This window comes from Pelobates fuscus, chromosome 8, assembly GCF_036172605.1.
Source record: "Pelobates fuscus isolate aPelFus1 chromosome 8, aPelFus1.pri, whole genome shotgun sequence".
Classification (NCBI taxonomy): domain Eukaryota; kingdom Metazoa; phylum Chordata; class Amphibia; order Anura; family Pelobatidae; genus Pelobates; species Pelobates fuscus.
In genome coordinates this window covers 39898996-39922645 of record NC_086324.1, presented here as the reverse complement: position 1 = coordinate 39922645, position 23650 = coordinate 39898996, and the positions used below count along the sequence as shown (strand labels likewise).

The window sequence follows — 23650 nt, the reverse complement described above, 5'->3', positions numbered from 1 at the left end:
CTATGTAAGTAAGGCCTTACAGTTTCAGTCTATTGTACAGCCCTGATACCTCTATGTCACACTAAAGATTAAAATGCAATTAGGTAGGACCTCTATGGCTGTACACCAGGTGGGAGGAAATAGATGTGGGTGGCAGGAGGCACTACTAATAGGGGAGGCAGGATATACGGAAGACATGAGGAAGAGGCCGGTTATAGAGAAGATGCGGGGAAGAGACTGGTTTGGAGGAGATATTAGGGAAAGAGACAGGTTGTGGGAGATAATTTGATGCTATAAATGGGGAGAGCTGGATAATTTGTGAAAGATTTGTGAGGGCAATAAATGCGTTAATGAAAGATTAATGGAAGAAAAGTAAGGAGAGACTAGTGAGGCTTGAAATGGGTGAGATTTGGATGAGATTGGTTAGGGGGAAGGACAGGAGGTGTAAGGGGAAGAATGGAGACAGATTGTCTATGTGAGCAAAGTAATGCAAAGTCCTCAGCAAGGACTAGGAAGACATCTGACGACTTTCCTTGCAAAATCTATAAATTGAATTTAGAACTTTAAAAAAAAAAAAATGATGGGGCCTGTTCACCAAACAGCGAGCGGTAATGGCTTAAGTATAACAGTTAGGATAAATCTCTAACTCAGTGAAGCTTAGGATTTCATCCAAGTTACTTATATTATCAACTTACTGTTTACCTACATCTCGGCAAAATAATTATGCAAATACATTTCTTTTACAGGCAAATGATAGTTTAATAGTTTGTACCTGGTCTTTGCAGAAGGTGACCATGCCTTGGTATGCTGCGTCCGCAGAAGCAAATATATGTGGCGGGTTTGACGCACGCTTCACTCCATGATATAGCTTTGAGAACTGCATTAGACACACAAAAAACAAAGTACGTTCTCACACAGCGTTTCTCTTTAACTGTAAATAATATTTTTATATTAAAGAGAAATTGACAGGTCTGAGCGAATGACAGTTGTGTTGCCTTTCAGCATTAAAGGCTATTAAAGAATATATTGGAGCAAAATGAGTGTGTATTGTATTAAGGGTAATCATTCCAAAACACACATGTGCTCTATTATTTCAATACGTTTCCAATTAGTGAGCATCATGTTTTGGAAAAATTATATATTTCTAATATTTTGGTTTTTTTTTTTTTTTTTTTAAACTTCACCCGGAGTCCTGTGTTGGAGTGGAAATATCCAGAGGATTTCCCCAGGCCTCCCAGATCTTCAGGGGAGGCACCATACATGCTTGAATTGTCCAAAATCCTGTGAGTGCATTTCATATTGCGCAGTGTTTATATTGTAAACTGTATTACACTATATTTTCTTTATTCATTCTTATTTAGACCAACAGCCGGTTCCCTTGTTGTGTTTTGCATATTCTTGTGGTCAAGCTGATCGCTAGCTGGGAGCGATCTGAGGGAGGCTGTATTCATCTACATTTGATATATATTGTGTGTGTATAAGGTACATTTTCGTTGGTAGTTTTGATTAATAGAAATTCGCCTTTTTTTGTCTTTTTTTTTTTATAAATTAACCTTGTTATAACCTCCTGGCTATCAATCAGACAACCGGTCCTGTTACTTCCTGATTTGGTGAGCTCAGGAGAGCTAAATGCAAGAGGCAGCAATTACCCGTACCTGCCTTGCAAGACTTGTCATTGAGCTGCACGGTTTGCTGAAGTGGTTATGGGGTCAGGAGTGTCCCCTTGTAAATAGTCAAACTGTTTTTAAACCATTTGATTTCTTATCTGGGTTTCACCCGGTGCTCCACCCTACCTCCATTATTAATGATCGCTGTAGAGGCGTAAGTTTACAGGCTTGCAGTGTAGGGCTTTACTCATTGGCTAGGAATGCATTGACTACTGCTATCTGGCATTAGTAGTGGAGATGGGTAGTGATGCTTGTAGTATTACAGTGCTGTGAGTGTTCCTTTAATCATTTGAGGTTTATTTACTAAACACCACATTATAGTGAATTGAAATCCGAATTGCACTATTTATGCAATATTAGCTGATTTGAAATTTTTTTAGTCTTAATTCTGAGAGTTGGTATTTAATTCGCCACAATTTCTTGTTTAGTTAATAAATCCCTCTGAGGCCCATGGAAAGCGGACACCTAACAGACATACACATATTCATCTCTAAAATCCGCATATCTCATAAACAATGAAATAAAACACACACAACAATATAAATCAATATTGATCAATAGGAAAATGCATTTCTTTCAATTCATTTTCATTGTGAAAAGATTGGCATAATGTTCTTTGTACAACACATATCCTACACTGAGATTCATTCAGAGATCAGTTTCTTACTTGTGGGGAGTAAATGCTGAGGTTCTGGAATGGGTTTAAAGCTATTAATATATCTCCGACATAGGTATATATCTGTAAATCAGCAAAACGCGTCTGTAACTGATGGATTATCGTTTCCTAAAAGATGTGAAAAGAAGAAGAAAAGAGAGCAAATTGGGAAATCCATCAGCAAACCATTGATAATTCTGTAATTATTAGAACTCATTAAACATGCACTTTTTCTTCTGAGCCATAAAAGATTTATAGATCCATCACGCGTTGAAATCTAAGCCTTTCTTTCAGCCTGAATTCCTGCTGTTATTTATTTTATTGCACTCAAAAACCACAGTCTGTATATGAGATTCTGAAAATAATGCAGATTATTTATAGTAAATCTAAGTTTTTTTTCTCCCCCATAATGGATTTCTCCAAGGAAATAAACATATTTCTTCAGCTTGCGTAGTCCATAACCGCCAAGCAATCATGCTGTTATATTGCATTGAGTAAATTAATGTTTTAAACAGTACTTGCATAATTTAATATGCTGGGACTTTACAATTTTTATAGGTCACCTAATACAAAACTTTGACACCCCGGCCCCTCCCCACCCAAGCATCTTTACTTTAGATCATTTTTATGCTTTTCATATAACCATATATGCTCCTAGCCAGGCCTGAAAAGTTACTTTAAAAAGTCCATGTCACACACACCGGCAGTGAACTTATGGTCATCAGAGCTAAATTTTCACTCGACAATGGCTAATGGAGATTTAAAGCTCTTATATTACCCCAACACTGAGTCCACTCCACAGAATATTATTATTTAGAACACCCACCAGCCGCCCATGGGTGAGTGGTTTGAAGGGGGAAACTAGGTCTCCTCCTCGTATATCATTATTAGAGCCCCCTATTATGCCCCCCCCTGGTTATATTATAATAGTCCCCATATACAGCTAGGGTGGGGCTGGGTGGGTACTTTAGATCCCCTTGGTATTGATTTAATATGGCCCCACCCAATGACTTAATTTTCTTTATTACATTTAGAACTTTTAACCAGAATCCTAAAGAAGCCGGGAGCCAGTGTAGAAACAGACAGATGGGTGAGATGGGAGAGTTGCTGGACATTAGGTAGAAACATTCATTATAGATCATACAGGGGCAATTTGGGCACTTTTCAAACTGATAAACAAGAATAACGATAATCATTACAGAGAGCTGGAGTGCTTTGCATGTTTTTTAACATATTCCAACATTCAGAGACCCAAAACAACATGCCTCCATTTCATTACATCACAGATGGTTAGTACTAATATGAAACAAACATGTTACATATAGTTACATAGTTACATAGCTGAAAAGAGACTTGCGCCCATCAAGTTCAGCCTTCCTCACATTTGGTTTTTGCTGTTGATCCAAAAGAAGGCAAAAAAAACCCAGTTGGAAGCACAATTTTGCAGCAAGCTAGGAACAAAATTCCTTCTTGACCCCAGAATGGCAGTCAGATTAATCCTTGGATCAAGCAGCTATTGAAAAATTATTTAACAATTGAAAAATTATATCCTTGAATATTCTTTTTTTGCAAGTATGCATCTAGTTGCTGTTTGAATTCCTTCAAATTGTTTCATTAAAACATTACCTCCTCCAAAACTTCTAGATTCACCAAGTCATCGTCCAGGCAGCTGTTCTCCTTCTGCAGGACATTTGGGCGCCTGGTGTTCATGCGTTCATACCTGTAATGGAATCATACATGAATATACCATGTATAATATATAGACAGCGAGAGAGATAACATACAGGTTACATTTATTCTAGTGAATACGCAATATATAAATATATATATATATATAAAGTGCTGATGGTCTTTAGCTAGACCCACCATACAGACGTTACCTTTCCCTTTCACACAAGGCCTCTTCTGACACACGGTGCTCATGAAACATGACTTCTCACAACCATTTGTAAACGTGCTATTAAAGCCTCCGGTGACAGATCTAATCTTGGTCTTTATGTTACAGAATTAGAAACAAAGTCATTTTATCTCCTAGCTCTGCCTTAATCTGATTAACCAAAATCTTGAAACAATTCCACTATTCTACTGGAAAAAAATAATGTAAATAGGCTAATAATTCAAAGCAGCCAAAGTATTCCTTCTGCCATTCCTCTTAGCCCGGTGTGCATGTGTCCTGTCCTGTGAATATTTTTGTCTTAGTAAGATATTTAACTTGACGGAAGAGGAGTTGCAGATAAGGTGTTCAGAAGCCCCCTGCTGTGAAACTGTTAGCTCTGATCCGCATTGAAGACCTTGTCACTTACATTTCCATCATAGATCCTAGTAAGTCACATGGTCACATACTCCCACATAGAAAAATTCCCCAGAACTAAGAAACTATTTATTTTTCACTTAAAAAAACAACAACATGTGAACACATTCCAGATTTTCAATATAGCCCAAATGTATTGTGGAATTAAGATTGTCTTGTATTCACCATTCTTGTATTAAAAGGAAACATACTAAATAAAATTCTAGGTGATGGTGACGGGTGCATCAGGTACATTGAGATCGAGGTAAATAACTGCATTTTCAACAAATAACAAATTATTGTACGTAAATATATTTTCTAAGATAAAATGCAAAATGCATCCCAACTCCCCAAAGCAGATACATTCATTATCACTAGGCCTATAGAGAAGATACATATTTGGCTTCCTATGTCCAGTACGGTAAGATTTTGACAACAATCATGATTTTGTGCCTTCCAACTTGCGACAGTTCATATGAAAAACTACCACAACAAGCGGACATTAGAGGGGCAAATGTTTAAAAATAATATCAGGAAGTATTACTTTACTGAGAGGGTAGTGGATGCATGGAATAGCCTTCCAGTTGAAGTGGTAGAGGTTAACACAGTAAAGGAGTTTAAGCATGCGTGGGATAGGCATAAGGCTATCCTAACTATAAGATAAGGCCAGGGACTAATGAAGGTATTTAGAAAATTGGGCAGACTAGATGGGCCGAATGGTTCTTATCTGCCGTCACATTCTATGTTTCTATGCTGAAACCAGAGGTGCAAGTTTACACCCCCAGCAAAAAAAACTACTGGGATGTTTGTCAGAGGTGACTTTTTTGCCTCCCACGTATTTTAATCAGTGATTAGCAAATCAGTGACCAAGACGACTTGATCAATGATATATGTAGAATAAAGGCTAACCACGCACAGAGTAAAACATAGTCCTTAGAATGAATAGATGGTTGTGCAGTTGTATTAATCTGTTTCTGTTGGTACTAAATGAAAATATTAGAATTTGTCACAAATTATAATTGAAGGCGTATTGTTTTTAACATTTGGTACCATAGATGGCCACTGAGAAATTTGATACTAGGCAAAGCATGAGTTTTAGGGTTCCAGGTTTTATTTTTGTTTGTTTGTTTACATTTTCCTGTAGGCTAACATTTACCGACTTGAACCCTGCGAATATAATTCTAACTCAAAAAACCTCGAGAGACTTATCCGTGCCAACCCTAAAGGCAATTTTTGAATGTCATTAAAAATGAATTGGCAATTAATATTAGCAAATGTAACATTTACACAGGCTTGTAATTATAATATCCTAGTTAACCGTCTATATTTTCTATAAGCTATTTTGTGAATACATTTTATATAAATAGTTTTGGATTGTTCTTTTAGAGAATTGTGCCTGAGGCACACAATATTCCTAGTTAAGTTTCATGCAATTTCCTAAAAAAACATTATAATTATGGTATTAAATAAAAACTCAAATTTGAGAAACACATTCAATCCAACTACAGAGGTAAGCAGCACATGGATGATGGAAAAAAAGACAGTTCAACTGGGATGTAAACGATATCACCTTTTAACCCCTTCAGGACCGGACTGTTTTTGCGATGTTTGTACGTTAAGGACCAGAGCTATTTTAACACTTTTGTGGTGTTTGTGTTTAGCTGTAATTTTCTGCTCTCTCATTTACTTTTCCCATACAAATTATATATTGTTTTTTTCAGGACAAATAGGGCTTTCTTTACATACTATTATTTTTATCATGTCATATAATTTAATTAAAAAATAATAATAAAATATGGTGAAAAATTAAAAAAAACTAATATTTTTGACTTTTACTTAAAAAATCTTTTACTCATCTACAAAATCGAATGAAACAAACTGCTAAATAGATTCAAAATGTTGTCCTGAGTTTAAAAACACCCAATGTTTATGTGTTTTTTTGCTTTTATTTGCAAGTTATAGGGCAAGTAGGAAATTGCTGTTTCAAAATGTACATTTTTCAAATGTATCAATAGTGACATTGTAACACTGTTATGTCATAAATCTCCAAAAAACACCCCACATGTATATATTTTTCTTAAACTAGATAACCCTGGGTATTCATCTAAGAATATTTTGATACTTTCTATGCAGCCATTTTACCACAAACCTTTGTCAAACTTTGCATAGGTAGTTTATTTTTATTTTTTTTCACATAAATTGCAATTCAGGTATAAATTCAGAGATTCTGTTAGGTGTCACTACCAAACAACACCCCAATATGTGTTCAGCAACATCTCCCGAGTACAGGGATACCCCCCATGTATAGGTGTGTCGGTTTGTCGGGGTGCTAAAACGCCACATTTGGCAGGTGCGCATATAAGTTTCCCAGCTTGGAATTTTGACATGTAGTCAACCTGCATGCATGTCCTATTTGGGACATTTTTGAAGCCGGCCAATGTATTTTACCCCCATAAAACCATATATTTTTGAAACGTCGACACCCTACTGGATACTGGACTAGACATTATTGGGTTGGTGCTCCAGTATGAGCGAATCGATGGCTTCTTTATAATCCCCATGAGCATTGTAAGAGCGCAGAATTTTTTAAGCTCTGGGACATCTGTGGGTTGCCAGTCATGCTCCCTGACTGTATAGCTACCTGGATTGTTATCAATAAATTGGGAAACATACAAGTTAGTCTGGGAAGCAATCTCCTCCCAGATGGTATCCCCTAAAAATAGTTCTACATACTGTATTGGGGAGAAGCCATCCACATTAACATTAATGCCTGCGTTGGCACTAAAAAGGGGGGACGTTGGGCTCGGCTAACTGTGGAGGTACCCAGTCCTCCTCCACATTCGGCGTAGCAGAGGAAGCACAGCTTCTTTCTTCAGCCGGCTCACACACAGATGACATGTCGTCTTGACTAGACGTGTCAGAAAACTGACCTGGGTCAAAACCTGACGCAGTGTCAGTGGCGTCAGAGTCTGACTCCAATAAGGCATATGCCTCCTGCAAGTTATACATACGCTGCATGTTTTACACATGACTAAAACAAATTACAAACACACAAAAAAAAATTTTATACTTTTTTTTTTTTTACTAAAACAGACTAAACAGCAATCCCTAAACTAACTCCTGTCACAAAAATCTAATGGAGATTTGGTGGAAGGAAACTGACTGACTAAGACAGACCAAAACAGACCAAGACAGACCAAGACACAGATTTTTAAAACAAATGTAACCCTTTATGGGCAAAAAACCAAAATGCACAGTACAAATGTAACAGATCTGGCAGGGAAGGGGTTAAAACTGATTTATTTTTTATTCACTTTAGATACTGTATAAAGCTCTGGAACACTTCTGCTGCAACAAACTATCACAATCTCTGTCTCTCTCGCCTCACAACACGCTACAGAGGAGAGAGGGGCAGAGATCACTGTCAAAGTGAGTGTTTGTAACACCCACTTTGACAGCAGCCAATTGTGAGCGATCGCGGATCGCTCACACGCCGCAATTGGCTGTTACTATCTGCCTGGGATGTCTGGCAGATAGTAACAGCGTTATACTGGCGGGAGCAATCTTTGATCGCTTCCCGCAGCCCATTTTTCGCTATGACGGTTCAGGACCGTCAGCGGTCCAAACGCACGTTTTACCTCCTGAAGGGGTTAAAATACATTATAGCATCTTTAAATAATATTTAAAATTTTAAACATGTTAAAGGGTCTACAGAAAACATCTAGAAACTATCTAGAAACATTTCCTTGATTGGTTCTTCCAATATTGCACATCAAGATAATAGCATTCTGAAATTTTATAAACAAGCTACAATGCAAATAGACAAATGACAACTTAAAGATATATTTTAAGCACCAAAACAACTTTAGCTCAAGGAAGCAGTTTAGGTATATAGATCATGCCCCTGCAGTCTAACTTCTCAATCCTTTGGTTTTCCTTCTTTCTGGTCCTGCTGTAACCCTTTTAACATTGTGAATAGAGATGTGATGAGTCCCTTCTGTCAGATAATAACCATTTTTAACAGATATTAGAACTTGTCCTTACTAGGGTTTTAAAGAGAAATTTTCCCTTCCTATTAATCAAATACTGTTTCTAATTCTTCTACTCCTTTGCAATGTGTGCCTTCGCTGTGCCTTAAAGGACCACTATAGGCACCCAGACCCCTTCAGCTCAATGAAGTGGTCTGGGTGCCAGGTCCCTCTAGTTTTAACCCTGCAGCTGTAAACATAGCAGTTTCAGACAAACTACTATGTTTACACTAGGGTTAATCCAGCCTCTAGTAGCTGTCTCACTGACAGCCGCTAGAGGCGCTTCCGCTCTTCTCACTGTGAAAATTACAGGGAGAAGACGCTGGACGTCCACAGGAAAGCATTAAGAAATGCTTTCCTATGGACTGGTTGAATGCACGTGCGGCTCTTGCCGCGCATGCACATTCAGCGCTGAGTCGGCAGAGGGAGGAGAGTTCCCCAACACCAAGGGAGCCCGGCGCTGTAGAAAGGTAAGTGTTTAACCCCTTCCTCCCCCTTCAGCCTGGCGGGAGTGGGACCCTGAGGGTGGGGGGGACCCAAAGACCCTATAGTGCCAGGAAATTGAGTTTGTTTTCCTGGCACTATAGTGGTCCTTTAACTGAACTGGATTGTGATGTCATCTGCTAAATCTTATTATTAAACAAAGGGACACTTTAAAGAATAACATAAAGAATATGGGCAAGCAAGATAACAAACGTCAAATGGACAGAGACTGACAAAAAAATTGTTAAATTAAGGTTTGTTTAAATGTCTCCTTCATGACCGTTCTTTTTCTACCAGAGAATTCAGGCCATGTGACCTGATTGATTCCTTTCATAAAACTAAATGCAAATCAACTCTAGAGCTAAAGGCGATTCATTCTTGTAAAGTGCAGAGATCGGGATATAGTGGTAGCTCAGCTGGAAAGTAATTGTTGTTCTTTCTTAGCAAATGGGATAACTAAAGACAATAAAATCTGGGCAGAATATTGAAATATAACTAAAACAAATGCTACCAATTATAGATGGCCTCAACAGGACAGACATAATAGGTGCTGGATTGGGCAATGCCAGTTAAAAAGATGTTCATGAAAGTCTGCCCAGGCAGCCAGACATACAATGTAAATTGTAAAATAAAATCCAGTTGGAATGGTAAAAGAAAACAACAGACAGCATGACCTGTAGCTAACTGTAAGTGGGTGCTTGGGTTGTGCCAAAACCCCATGGGAAACCTTCAATAAATCTTGTTTCTTCATGTACAACTACGGACAGCAAACTGAATGCTTGCTGGGGCAGGTAAAATCCACATCTTACACAATATTCATCATACGTCTAAGGCAAAGAAATTTTTTTTTTTACTGTAAGAACAATAAGGATGTGGAATTCTCTGCCTGAATAAGTGGTTTTATCAGAGACCATACAGATGTTCAAATGGCAACTAAATGCATAATTCTTAAATGTGGGGTAATAGCTTCTTGATCTAAGGATCTAATCTGACTGCCATTCGGGGGTCTAGGAGGAATTTTTTTCCTAGTTTGTTGCTAAATTGGAAGTGCTTCAAACTGGGGTTTTTTTGCCTTTTTTTGGGAAAAACAAATGTGAGGAAGGCTGAACTTGATGGACGCAAGTCTCTTTTCAGCTCTATAACTATGTGACTATACAGAGCCACGATTGGCATTGTGGAATGATGCTCATAGCATTGTTGGGAAAACATGCCATTTTGTTGCTTTGGCCACTATGCAGGTAACATTTGGGATAACTACAAATATTTATCTAGAAATAAAGCATTAACTATACATAATGACCAACCCAATACCCAGAAATGTTTCAATGTCTGTTATATTATCTCCACATCACATAGAAACATAGAAACATCATCAGCAGTCCTCAAGGCATGCCTACCAGTCCAATAATTTAGGGATTACCCAGTTGTGTCTAAGGTGGTATTAGAAAAGAACACAATGCCTGTCTCTGCTCATTTGCATGTCAAACTGGGGTCTCAACACAATCTTTTTGGTAACTATCTACATATATATTTAACAGATGTATATTTAGGAAGTGTTGGGGGTTGAGATGATAAAATTACAGGTTTCCTCAGTGCTAATATTGGGCTATACTTGTCCTTAGTTAATTGTTAGAATACATTGAAACTTGTGTTAGTATAAGGGTTTTACAATGGTTTCCATTGTACCTAGTATATGATGTGTATAGTCTTGAGGATATGGGTGGGGATATCTATATTAGGTCATATCGACCCCTTCCCCACAACTTAGATTGGGTGGTGGTAGAATATATACATATATGTGATTGGATTTTTTTATTGGTATCAGATTATGGAGGCAGATATTGATATCCTTAAATATGGCAATCCCACATGAGGAAAGGAAAGTGACTCAAGAAATTATAAATAAGAAAAGGGAATTCAAAGTCTTTAAATCGGAAGCCAATAATATGTGCAAAAAGAGGATTAGACTCGCTAAACTTCAAAATTAAAAAATGATAGCCAAAGAGAGCAAAACCAATCCCAAAGCATTTTTAAGTACATAAATTCTAAAAATAACAAAAAATGAAAGTAAAGGTACACTAAAAAACAGGATGGGAGTGTAAGTTAATGAAGACCAGGAAATGGCAAAAATGTTAAATAACTATTTCTCCTCTGTATATATTAAGGAAGAACCTTTGACAATAGATATGCAAATGATTGCTGCAAAAAACATGCAGAAAAATTGTAATTGGCTAACTCAAGACAAGGTGCTGCAGCAACTAAACAAAGTTAATATAAACAAAGTTCCAGGGCCTGACGGTATTCATCCAGGAGTACTTAAGGAACTAAGTGTGGAAATAAGTAAACCTCTGTTTTAAATCTTTCAAGATTCTTTTCTTTCAGGAAGTGTTCCGGAGGATTGGAGGAAGGCGGATGTGGCTCCTATATTCAAAAAGAGTTCAAAATCATTGCCTGGAAGTTATAGACCTGTGAGCTTAACTTCTGTGACTGGGAAATTATTTGAAAAGTTATTAAGGGATAAAATTCAAGAATTTCTTGAGAAGAATGTGGTTATCAGCAAAAATCAGCATGGTTATATGAAGCACAGGTCATGTCAAACTAACTTGATTGCGTTCTACAAAGAAGTAAGTAGAAGTCTAGATTTAGTCTAAGGCAAAGGGAAGGTTTTTTTACCGTAAGAACAATAAGGATGTGGAATTCTCTGCCTGAAGAAGTGGTTTATCAGAATACGTACAGATGTTTAAACAGCAACTAGATGCATAATTGCAAAAACAGAATATTTAATGATATAATTTAGGTTGATAGCTTCAAATGCAAATGTGATAAAGGCTGAACTTGATGGACACATGTTTCTTGTCGGCCTGTGTAGCTATATAACTATGTATAGCAAATTAGGGAGTTACCTGCTAAACAACTGAAAGTTCAAAATTGAGGGAAAAGAACCATTTTAAAAGCTATGTTTAGTAGATATCTCCTTAATTTGCTACACTTATGTGGGATTACAATTTTAAGGATACCAAAGGTAGGCTTACCATAATTTGTAGAGTTGGAACTGGGACTAATTGAAGTATCACCAGGAATCGGGAGGAAGGTGTAACACCCCCATTGGGGAAACAGATACACACACATACACACACACACATACTGGTACAGCTACACATACACACAGATACACATACTGACACAGATACACATACAAACTGACACACACACATACTGACACATATACATACACACTGACACATACTAATACAGATACACTGTCACAGATACACACAAATACTGACACAGATACACAAAACAGATAAACACACATACTGTCACAGATTGACATACACACTGATGCACACACAGATACACACACATACACATAGATGCCTACACATACTGACAGAGATACATATACACACAGATACACACACATACTGACAGACATACATATTCATACTGATGCAGATACACAAAAACTGACACAGATACACATACACACTAACACACGCACAAATTGTCACAGATACACATACACATGGATACACACACATACTGACACAGATACACATACACACTAACACACACACATACTGACACAGATACACATACAAACTGACACATGCACATACTGATACATATACACATACACTGACATAAGCACACACTGACACAGATACACACAAATACTGACACAGATACACATACTGACACAGATACACATACACACTAACACACACACATACGGACACAGATACACATACAAACTGACACATGCACATACTGATACATATACACATACACTGACATAAGCACACACTGACACAGATGCACACAAATACTGACACAGATACACATACTGACACAGATACACATACACACTAACACACGCACATACTGACAGATACACATACACACGCACATACTGACACAGATACACATACACACGCACATACTGTCACAGATACACATGCTCACAGATACACATACATACTGACACAGATACACAGACCCAGATTATTTTAGTGGAAAAGGATGTCGCGAATGATAGTCCATCAACATCCGTGGGCTAGGATTGAGCAATGCTGTTATAACAGTTTATGACATAAAGTGCATCTAAGATTGCTGCAGGTGACTCATGCTGGAAGTGGGAATATGAGTAAGATGTGTGAATTACAGGGCACACAATGCCTAGGAGGACTTGACTTTTTGGTTCATATTATGAAGAGTGGGGAATAATTATAGGGACGAGGCTCTCAAATAAAGGCTCACACAGGATGACTCAGACCGGTATTAGATGATTATGTTAGTAGCTGCAAAACACAATAATGGAATCAGTCAAGAGAAAGAAGGGAGTATATTTTAAAATCACAGAAAGTGAAAAGACAGTGTATTTCACCCAATTCAGCATATCCTAGTTTACAAGTATACCCCTCCAAAAACAAACATATTTCATGCACAAATGGATATGTTTTAATCCAACAATAAGCCTTTCTGAGATTCATAATTTGAACATTTTCTGAGATTAAAAATTGGAAATTTTTTGTAAATCATGTTAAACAGCCTGGAGTAGGTTCTGTAAAACATGATTAAGCTTTAATGGTTAATTTGGGGGTATGTACCTATACCATATATATTGGCTTCCCTAGGGAGATTGTTCAGAAATACTTTTGTATAGAGCAATTTATCATTGCTAAAGGTAAACTTTGTTCCTTTATATAAAATGTATTTCCATTGATTGATTTCCATTATTTATTTAATTTAAACTATAATTTCTTTAACATAAACTTCGAATTTATTGAACAAATTTAGAAAGGGATTAGAATACCCTATGCCTTATCAGCCGTACACCGTGGGGTATGTATGCCGCACGCGGAGAAAGTCTATATTTCAAAAGATTAATGTTCTGTCCGTTACTACATACCCTTGCGTAAATACCATCTGGGATATTTTTATTATGTGCGCTGGTGTTCTGACATCTTGCTTAGCTAAATATATTCTAAGAGCAAAACAGTTTGTCAACAGACATAGCAATTTGTAGTAAAAATAATGGGGACATATTTTACAGCCTTACAATTCACACAGAGGGATGAATGGGGAAAAAGAAATGCTACATACATTTTAAAATGTCTTAAGGTGCAACCGAGACATATATATACAAAATATATATGTTAAATCTTGTATATATTGTGTATTAACCCCTTAAGACACAACTTCTGAAATAAAAGGGAATCATGACGGAATATTTCCGTCATCTGTCCGTCATCTGTCCTTAAGTGGTTAATATTTTTTTTGTATTTTATTGTACCCTAATGTAACAATGCAATATTTTGTGGACCCAGGACATACTTGAAAATGAGAGAAATCATAATGTATCTTTCCTGGTAAAATATTTTATAAATAAATAAATTATAAATAAAAAGGGATTTTTTTTTTTTTTTACAGAAGACAAAAGGCAGAAACATAGATCAACGTGTCATTGGCATTGACTAAATAGTGAAATAAAAATGATCGCATGACTTTGTCACAAGAAGACGTGCTGGTTAAATAAGGCCGGGAATCAGAAGACTGTGAGGGCTGATACTTTGTATACAACTTTCCCAAATGTAAGTGATTTGCAAAACAAAATGATGGTACTCTTCTTCTTTCTGAACAGTTGATGAAGAGTACCACTACAATAGTTCGCCTAGAGTACAAAGATCCAAAAAGGGACAGTACAGACCTTGCTGAAATGCTTTATGCGTAAAGAGTGTGTCAGCTTATTTCATTTTATAAACAGTGCAGTTCTATTATTCCAATAGAAATAAGTACTTTTATAAATTAACCTTGTTACAACTCCATGGCTGTCAATCAGACAACCAGTCCTGTTACTTCCTGGTTTGGTTAGCTCAGTGCAACTAAACTCAAGAGGCTGCGATTGCCCAGAGCACCTGCCTTGCAAAGTCTTCTCATTGAGCTGTATTGGGAAGTCTGTGATTGGACATTCACATGGGACATTGGGCATGGTTAGAAGGGGAAGGCTTGCAAAGTCTGCAGACAAGAAATCGGCAGCTTTTGCAAGCTGTTTATAGATACACCCCAATGAAAAACAAAAAGCATAATTCAATACAGGCATGTTATCATTTAAGGTAGATGTACTAAACAGTCATTTTTATAATTTCGTATTCAGGCAGTAGAATGTCCCATCAAAAATCTTGTGTACAGTAATCCATATGTTAACGTTTGCAGAATGTCCATTATGAAGCAGTGGGGAAAATGGCTGCAGAAAACTAAATCTTAAAGAAATATCCAACGAATATAAGTTAATGTATAGGACAATGCTTGTTAGAGGTTTGATGCTTAAAGGACCACTATAGTGCCAGGAAAACATACTCATTTTCCTGGCACTATAGTGCCCTGAGGGTGCCCCCACCCTCCGGGTCCCACTCCTGTGGCGCTGAAGGGGTAGGAGGGGTTAATCTCTTACCTTTTTTCCTTCCTCTTCTTCCGTCATCGGCTGAATGCGCATGCGTTGCAAGAGCCGCGCGCGCATTCAGCCAGTCCATAGGAAAATCACAGTGAGAATGCGCGGAAGCGCCTCTAGCGGCTGTCAATGAGACAGCCACTAGAGGCTGGATTAACCCATAGGTAAACATAGCAGTTTCTCTGAAACTGCTATGTTTACAGCAAAAAGGGATAAACCTAGCTGGATCTGGCACCCAGACCACTTCATTAAGCTGAAGTGGTCTGGGTGCCTATAGTGGTCCTTTAAGTTTAAGTAACCTCAGATTTTTATTAACATGTATCATCTGTGTGCTAGTTAGATACCTCATACATTATATTAATACATGGGTGCTTTCATTGGTTTTTGGTGCATATTTGACTTCAATACAAGCCTCCAGATCTTGTGATAATTTATGTCCAAGTTTACACTAATCCATAGTCAATCTTTTGTACAAGTTTCAGATCTTGCCTTCACTGATGTACTATACAATCCCATATTTCCCAGCCAATGCCAATTTTAACTGACAAACAAATCTATATTCTTCTGGATCATTCGTAAATGGGTTGCATAGTGTTCCAGCTGTTCTCTCTCATTCTACTGTAAACGGCCAATCTATTGTCCACCTTTTCATTACCTATAAAAAATGTGTGCACTGTACATGAGTAGTGCTATGTACCATTGTTTAATAATTTGTAACTTAAACTCGGAGTGTCTGGCAAAAAAAGCATCAGGTTTGTGCCATTTCCGCGCAGCAGACTGGTAAATATGATGCTGCATCTATACTTAAATTGATATATCACATAAGAGTTAGGTCGCAGAAATGACCCGCCTGTGCCAAAATTGGAATGAGTACCCTGCAATCACGGCTGCGTTGACGCAGATGCGTCGGAATAGGTGGGTCTCCTTACACTAGGCTATATTTCTGGGAATACACAAATGAAACATACAATTCTATAGATACCAAACTCATATATGTCGACTAAACCAACCTACACTTCATTATACAGAGCACGCAAGTGTGTATGAAAAAATGGAACAAATGTCATCAGTAAATTGTGCTTAACAAACGCAAGCAACATTTCCATTAAGGGACTTTTTCTAGTGCTGGCCTCTTCTCCTGCTTGACAAATAGCCCCACACATCTCTGCCTCATTGCTTCAATCAAGTGCGGGATCTTGCCTGATGATAATGAAGCACACAGAAGCAGTTACTGGAAATATCTCCTGGCACAATATATGGAAATGTATACATATTTATAGGTTTTCTATTCTTTTTGAAAACATGATATATTCGTGTAGAGAACTGCTCCATTGCGAATCCACACTAAACATTCATTCTTTAAAATTTTGTAGCAAAGTTTGCAGAGCAGAGCGTAGTCTCTGTGTTAGGAAATCCATGCACAGAAATGAATAAACGGCTGAAAAAGAGGGTCTCTAACATACTTTCTAACAAAACCGTAAGAAACAATGGGTGAGAGTTATAAAAGTGTTCGTTCTAAGAATTGGTCTAAGGTAGTGAGGTATGTGTAGAGTTTACCATTATACATACAGGTAGAGATGGTAAGAAGGGGGGATATACAAAATGCCTTTTCCCATGCATGTGCTAGAAAAGGCTATTTCCTAGAGAGACACCAAACTATATTTGTCGTGATAGGTGTACATAGAGAGCTTTAACAAATGAATCATTATTTTTCAGAAATAGGGAGGAGGTTATTTTCTTTTTCTCCCCAGAGATGTAAAGTTAAAGGGACACTATAGTTACCAGAACAACTACAACTTAATGTATTTGTTCTGTGAGTATAGTCAGTCCCTGCAGCTAGGGCCGGGCTGGGAAAAAAATTCGGCCAGGGGAATTTTTAAATCACAGCGGCCTCCTGAGAAGGGTGGGGCCAGAGAGGGTGTGTTTTGTCATCACTAATGGCAAGCACGCCCCCTCTCAAAGTGAGCATGTTGGTTTAATGTGCAGAGCCCCGCTGAAGAGCTCTGGCATAAGAAAAAAGCCCTGTATTTGTTCTGCACAGCACAAGCAAATGTAATAACATGCTTGCTCTGTATTTGCTTTTAACTTGTCTCTGGTGTCTCCATAAGTGGGATACCAGAGGACAAAAGGACCAGGAAAGCGTATCGTGCATGTGTTTGGAGCCTGCTTGTGGGATTGCATGTGTGTAGAGTGTGGTGTTGTATTGGGTAAATAGGTCAATTTCATTCATGTTTGTGGTGTAATATGTGTGGCTAGGGGATGTAGAGAGTGTTTGTATAGGGGGCATAGTGTGTATGGGGGATGTAGCGAGTTTGTGCATACAGGCTGTAGTGTGTGTGTGTGTGTGTGTGTGTATAGGTGGCATGGTCTGTGTAGGGGTTGTAGAGAGTGTGTGTTTGTGTTTGCTTACAAGGAATATAGTGTGTGCATAGGAGATCCAGAGTTTGTATGTCAGGAATGTAGTGTGTGTAGGTGGTGCAGTGTGTGTGTAGGGGATCTAGTGTGTAAAGGACCAGAGTGTGTGTGTGTGTGTAGAGGATTCAGAGTGTATATAGGGATCTAGTGTGTGTATGTGTGTGTGTGTGCAGATTAGATGATCCAGAGTTGGGTAAGGGATCTAGTTTGTATCTGGAGCGTAAAGTGTGTAGTGCTGCAGTGTGATGGGTGCTGTAGTATATATATATATATATATATATATATATATATATATATGTGTGTGTTTGGAAGTATTATATGTGTGAGGGGCACAGTGTGTTGGGTTTGCTGTGTGTATGTGTGAAGGGTGCAGCATGTGTATGTATGTGAGGGGTGCAGTGTGTATGTAAAAGGGGTGTGTATGTGTGAAGGGTGCAGCATGTGTGTGTGTGTGTGTGTGTGTGTGTGTAAGAGGGCTGCTGTGTGTAAGTGTGCTGTGTGTGTTTGAGGGTGCTGTGTGTGAGGGTTTTGTGTGTGTGTGTGTGTTTGTCAGAGGGTGCTGCTAGTGTGAATGTGCTGTGTGTGTGTGTGAATGAATATGTTTGGAGGGATTGTGTATGTGTGTATGTGTGTGGGTAACAGATTTCCCTCCCCAGCGGGCGACCGCATGTCTATGCCTGTGGGCCGGTGAGGGAGCTCTTTGATCTCCCCACCGGCCAATGAAGGCACACAGCAGGGCCGCCTCTCGTATAGTGCCAGCTCTGCATGAGCCGTTATCTCCCCTGCCGTCCTCGGCCCATGGCCATCGCCGCCCACCAGCGATGGAAATAAGGTAAGTTTATTACCTTTTAAGAAGGGAAAGGGAAAACACCAAAATGGTGTTTTAACACGTGTTTTTATAAATCCGTTATTCAAATAAATATAATAGTTAATATATAAAATAAAAATACAAAGCAGCAAAACAAGGCAAACAGTATATCTCTGTGACAAACACCCTTGATAAAGGCAGCCAGTTGGTGCCGAAACATTGGGGGTATTGGTGGCTCGTGCTTCTGTCTTGATAGACTTATGGAAATTAGGTAATTCCTGTGAGATATACTATTTGCCTTTTTTTGTTGCTTTGTCTTTTTGTTTATGTGTTTGAATAAAGGATTTATATTATTATTAGTGGCTGTTATAGTGTGCAATTGTTATCTGTAGAACATATTTTGTCTATCCATGTGTTTCTCGCTATTAACACGTGTTTTTAACACGTTTGTGCTCCTGACCCTATAGTGTTTTTTTGACACAAGGCTCTGTTGATCGACAAGACAAGATTGTAATCCACTCATCAATACTGATACTGGATCATCGTGGGTTTTCTTGATTCAGAGAAGAGAAAAAACACAAAAAGCATGCTAGCACTTTACAAAATGGTGGTAGACAAATTACCAGAAAATATTTACATTTAATTAGGTTAATATATGTATAATGACTCTTACTCTATAAGCTGGCAGGCATGCCAAATAGCATTGTTGTATATGCCTGTCATTTTTCCAGTACAATATCTAGATCAGTTGTATACCATCCTTGTTGTCCACATGTTTTGGGGATGTCAGGTTCACTTTAAAGGGTTATGCCAAACACCATGACCACTTTAATGAATTAAAGTGGTCATGGTCCTGGAGTCTGCGTATGCAGCATCTCGCTATGAAATGCTGCACATATGGAAGTTAACTCTCTGCTGCCAGGGGTGTAACTCCACCTACCGCAGCATAGTTGCGTGTCATTAGCCAGCCTGGAACAAGAGGTCCGGGCTGACTAATGTTAATTCTGTGTAAAATTGGTATCTGAAACCAATGCACAGAACATGCTGGCACTAGACATCCAATTGTGGTACGGTCCACGACTCTGTGCCACCCATGTCCTCCACTCAGCCTGCCCTACCCCTTTGGCGATGAAGAGTGACATCATCAGAGGAAGCTGAAGCTGAGGAAGAACTTGACTTGTAGCTTTTTTTTTTTTTTTTTTAAATTAAGTTGGGCGTAAGGGCAGACCAGACACTTGTAGAAAACAAAATAAGGGCAGAGAAATCTTGGTGTCATTGAGGGACTCTCCCTTCTAAACAGGGATACTTGCCAGCTGTGGCAATGACAATAGTACATTAATAAAGCCAATTAAATTATATTACAGTTAATGACTGTTGCACAGTGTGAAAACAGATCTACATTTGTTTTAATTCATTTAATATAAAATAGCAAATTGCTTGATTTATTTTGCTCATTCCATTGATTATTGATTGCAATGTGATATTTATTATCTCAGTCTAAATGTACACCCTTAAAATGAGGACAATCCATTGGAAACTTTTTCAAAATGAACCCCTGTTCCACCGGGGACATTTAACTTGGTATGCTTAATAAAAGCTGTACGCCTAGCTACTCCTAATGTACATAATGAGCCTCCTTTCCCATTTGCTTCATTTGCTAATTTAGGCACATGGCGTATACACAGTGTGAAGATATAGCTAGACTTTCCAATAAGTTCAGTGTAACAGGACAGGTTGCTGTACATTCAGTCATAACAAATTCTCTTTGAGTTTTGTTCATTTTAACCCCTTAAGGACACATGACATGTGTGACATGTCATGATTCCCTTTTATTCCAGAAGTTTGGTCCTTAAGGGGTTAAAAGGTTTCAGAATAAGTAACTCTGCTCAATGAAGTAAATAAATCATCTACATAATATTTTCTCTCCAACAGGGAAATACTGCCACTTAGTGGATGAGAAGCAAAAATAATCAAATTCTATCAACGTCGTATACTGATTATAGAAAAAAAAAAAACAGACCAGAATCCATTAGCAATTTTAAACAGATCATGTGGAAGGCAAATTACAACTACGCATTAAAAAAAATAATTCCCATATAATTTGGACATAGGTGTAATATTCATCAGCATCATATCAAATGTTAAGCACTTCCGTAGTAAAACCCATTAATCCACGATCAGTGTCCCAATTAATACCATTCAATGATGATAAGTTAGTAATTTTTTTGAATTGGTTATTCTCTTCAATTGAAATATGGTGTGATGGATATACATTAATTATATTGCTTTTCTTGTATGTCAATGACTCCTGTTTTTATCATAATGCATATTTCACCGATACCGCCTTTCATTCTTCGAAGATCAATAAAATGTGTTGGTAAAATATCAGCACCATAGGGCATACTTAAAAATCAGCAAATATGAAAATATACCCTCCATGTCCAAATAATCTGATATTATTTGTCTTAACATTAGGCTCCAACAGTACAAGTCTTATGCTAGGCCTAAAACCAGCCACATCAAACAAGCACTGACTGCAGTGCAGCTGTGATTTATGGCATGTCTATGACACGGGGTGCTACGCTAAACGCACATATTATGGCTCCTTCTCTCCTTTAAGGGGAATCATCGTATCTGATACATATAGAGGATAAGTAAATATGACATAAAAAATCCTAGTAAGTGATTTATGCTGGAACAGAGTGTTCCATTTTGGTTTTCTGTCAATAATTGTTATAAGATTTGCTATTTGCAATTTGCGCCTGCCAGCCAACAGAGAGGGAGAGCATGAAGAGAGGACAAGAAACAGAAGCAGACGGGTTATATATAAAAAGTTATTGAGAGGCCACTTTTCAAAGTGGTCCCTGGAAGGTGGTCAAAAGGGCTAAAATCAGGGAAAAAACCATGGAGAGCAGAAGGCAAATTGCATTGCAACATATTTGCAACATTATTCACAACAGACATGTTTTACCCATAACACCAAGTGTTTCTGTGTCTCCTCCCATCAAAGCAAGGTGTGTCCTACTTGTAAAAATATGGCATCTGTAGTGAGATGCCATTTGCTAAATCTTTATATTATATTTACATTATATATTTAAAAGAAAACAAAGAATCATATAACACAAGGTAAATGCAAGTTAAGTTATAGTCCCTTTTCCATATTTTACTTAGTAATATAAATGACAGAAAAGCAATAATTTTACCACACGACAGAAGGCTTCATATTTTGCATTGACTTTATTTACTTAAAACTCCAGCAGCAACAAGTCAATCAAAACTTTAAACCAATCAGACAGTTTAAAACAACAGTCATGACAGATATAAGGTAGGACAGCCCCCAATTCGTCCTCTTACGTTGCTGCTCCTGCAGGAACAGGTCAGAGTATATGCTTCTTAGCTTGTCACTCTTATATAATCATAATTTGACTGTTTTATGTACTGTTATTTACTTCACACTGTCTCTTTAGGGTTGGTTAACGTATTCTATTGGCTTGTACTCCCTGTACTTACTATCTAACAACCTTATATTATGTTTGCACCTTCCCTGTCAGCCTATACCTGTTTGCTGTGGCTCTCTGGCCTCTCACTTTTCCATCTGCATACTGTATGGCGCAGTTCAATGCGCTCAAGGCGAGGGTGGTTTCTCAGCAAAAAATTTCTGGTGCGAAAGAAAATAGACTTGTTCGGCCATCAACCCACGACAGCTCAATTAATTTGTAGTATACCACCATTTCAAGATGGAAGGGATCCACCTACTTCGATACTTGCTCCTCAATGACGATTGGTTCACTTGGCTGGACCTCAAGGATGCCTACATGTCGGTACCAATAGCACAGTCATGATGAAGATTCCTACGATTCCGTTGGCACGGTCGGGCATGCCAGTTCATCTGCCTACCCTTCGGACTCAGCTCGGCTCCGTGGTTCTTCGCGAAGCTGCTGAGGCCGGTCATGGCACTCCTACGATCACTAGGGATTCGATGCATAATCTATTTGGATGACTTACTATTCTTTTGCGACACGGTTTCAAGACTATGTTCTCAAACAAACTTTGTGGTAGACTTCCTCGAATCCTTGGGTTTCGTGGTGAATCTCGAAAAATCTGCACTTGAACCATCGCAAATCGTCCAATTTCTGGGGTTCGGAATAGATTCCACCTCATGCATGCTTCGGCTAACCTCTCAAAAATAAATTCTGAAGGTACTGAATATGGACCACATCCAACTCCGTCTCCTCGCTCGGGTCGTGGATTACTCTCCACCTCCATACAGGATATTTAAACAGGTCCCCTTAGCTACCGGGCCATGCAATGGCTAAAGGCGCACTATCTGCGATCCAGAACCTCATACGACCAGACGATTACTCTCACGGACGAGGTGCACACGGAACTTCATTGGTGGTTTCTCCACATGCAAGCCTGGAATGGGAAAGCCATTTTTGGTCCCACACCGGATTTCGTGGTGTAGTCGGATGCAAGTCTATGGGCTGGGGAGCACATTGTGCGGGATCATCCACAGGAGGACCCTGGTTACACGAGGAACAGGATTTGCACATCAACTGCCTGCATCCTACTATGCATGGACAATATCTCTGCGGTCCAATATATCAATCGTCTGGGCACTAACAAATGCAACAAAGGACATTTACAGTTTCTTTCTCTCCTGCAATATCAAGTTACAGGCAGAATACCTACAAGGAATCTCCAACCTCACGGTTGACTGGTATTCACGACACTGGAGGGACAGCAGCGACTGGCGCCTCGACGAGTTGATATTCCAAAAATTGTACGAATGCAATCACCAGCGACCTATTTGCATCACGGACCAATCGCCAACTTCCCAGGTTCTTCAGCTGGCTTCCGGATCCGGAATGCGA

At 38.5% G+C, this 23650-nt stretch overlaps 1 protein-coding gene across 1 annotated transcript in view; it reads right to left on the bottom strand.

Moving 5' to 3' along the window:
• Positions 1-23650, bottom strand: part of MYO3B (myosin IIIB) — a 382767-nt gene that overhangs the window by 120626 nt on the left and 238491 nt on the right. Inside the window, exons 10-12 of the mRNA XM_063429713.1 lie at positions 3928-4021; positions 2314-2430; positions 752-856 (exon numbers count right to left, since the gene is read on the bottom strand). Coding sequence (XP_063285783.1) covers positions 752-856; positions 2314-2430; positions 3928-4021 — 316 coding nt within the window. The remainder of the gene's footprint in view (positions 1-751; positions 857-2313; positions 2431-3927; positions 4022-23650) is intronic.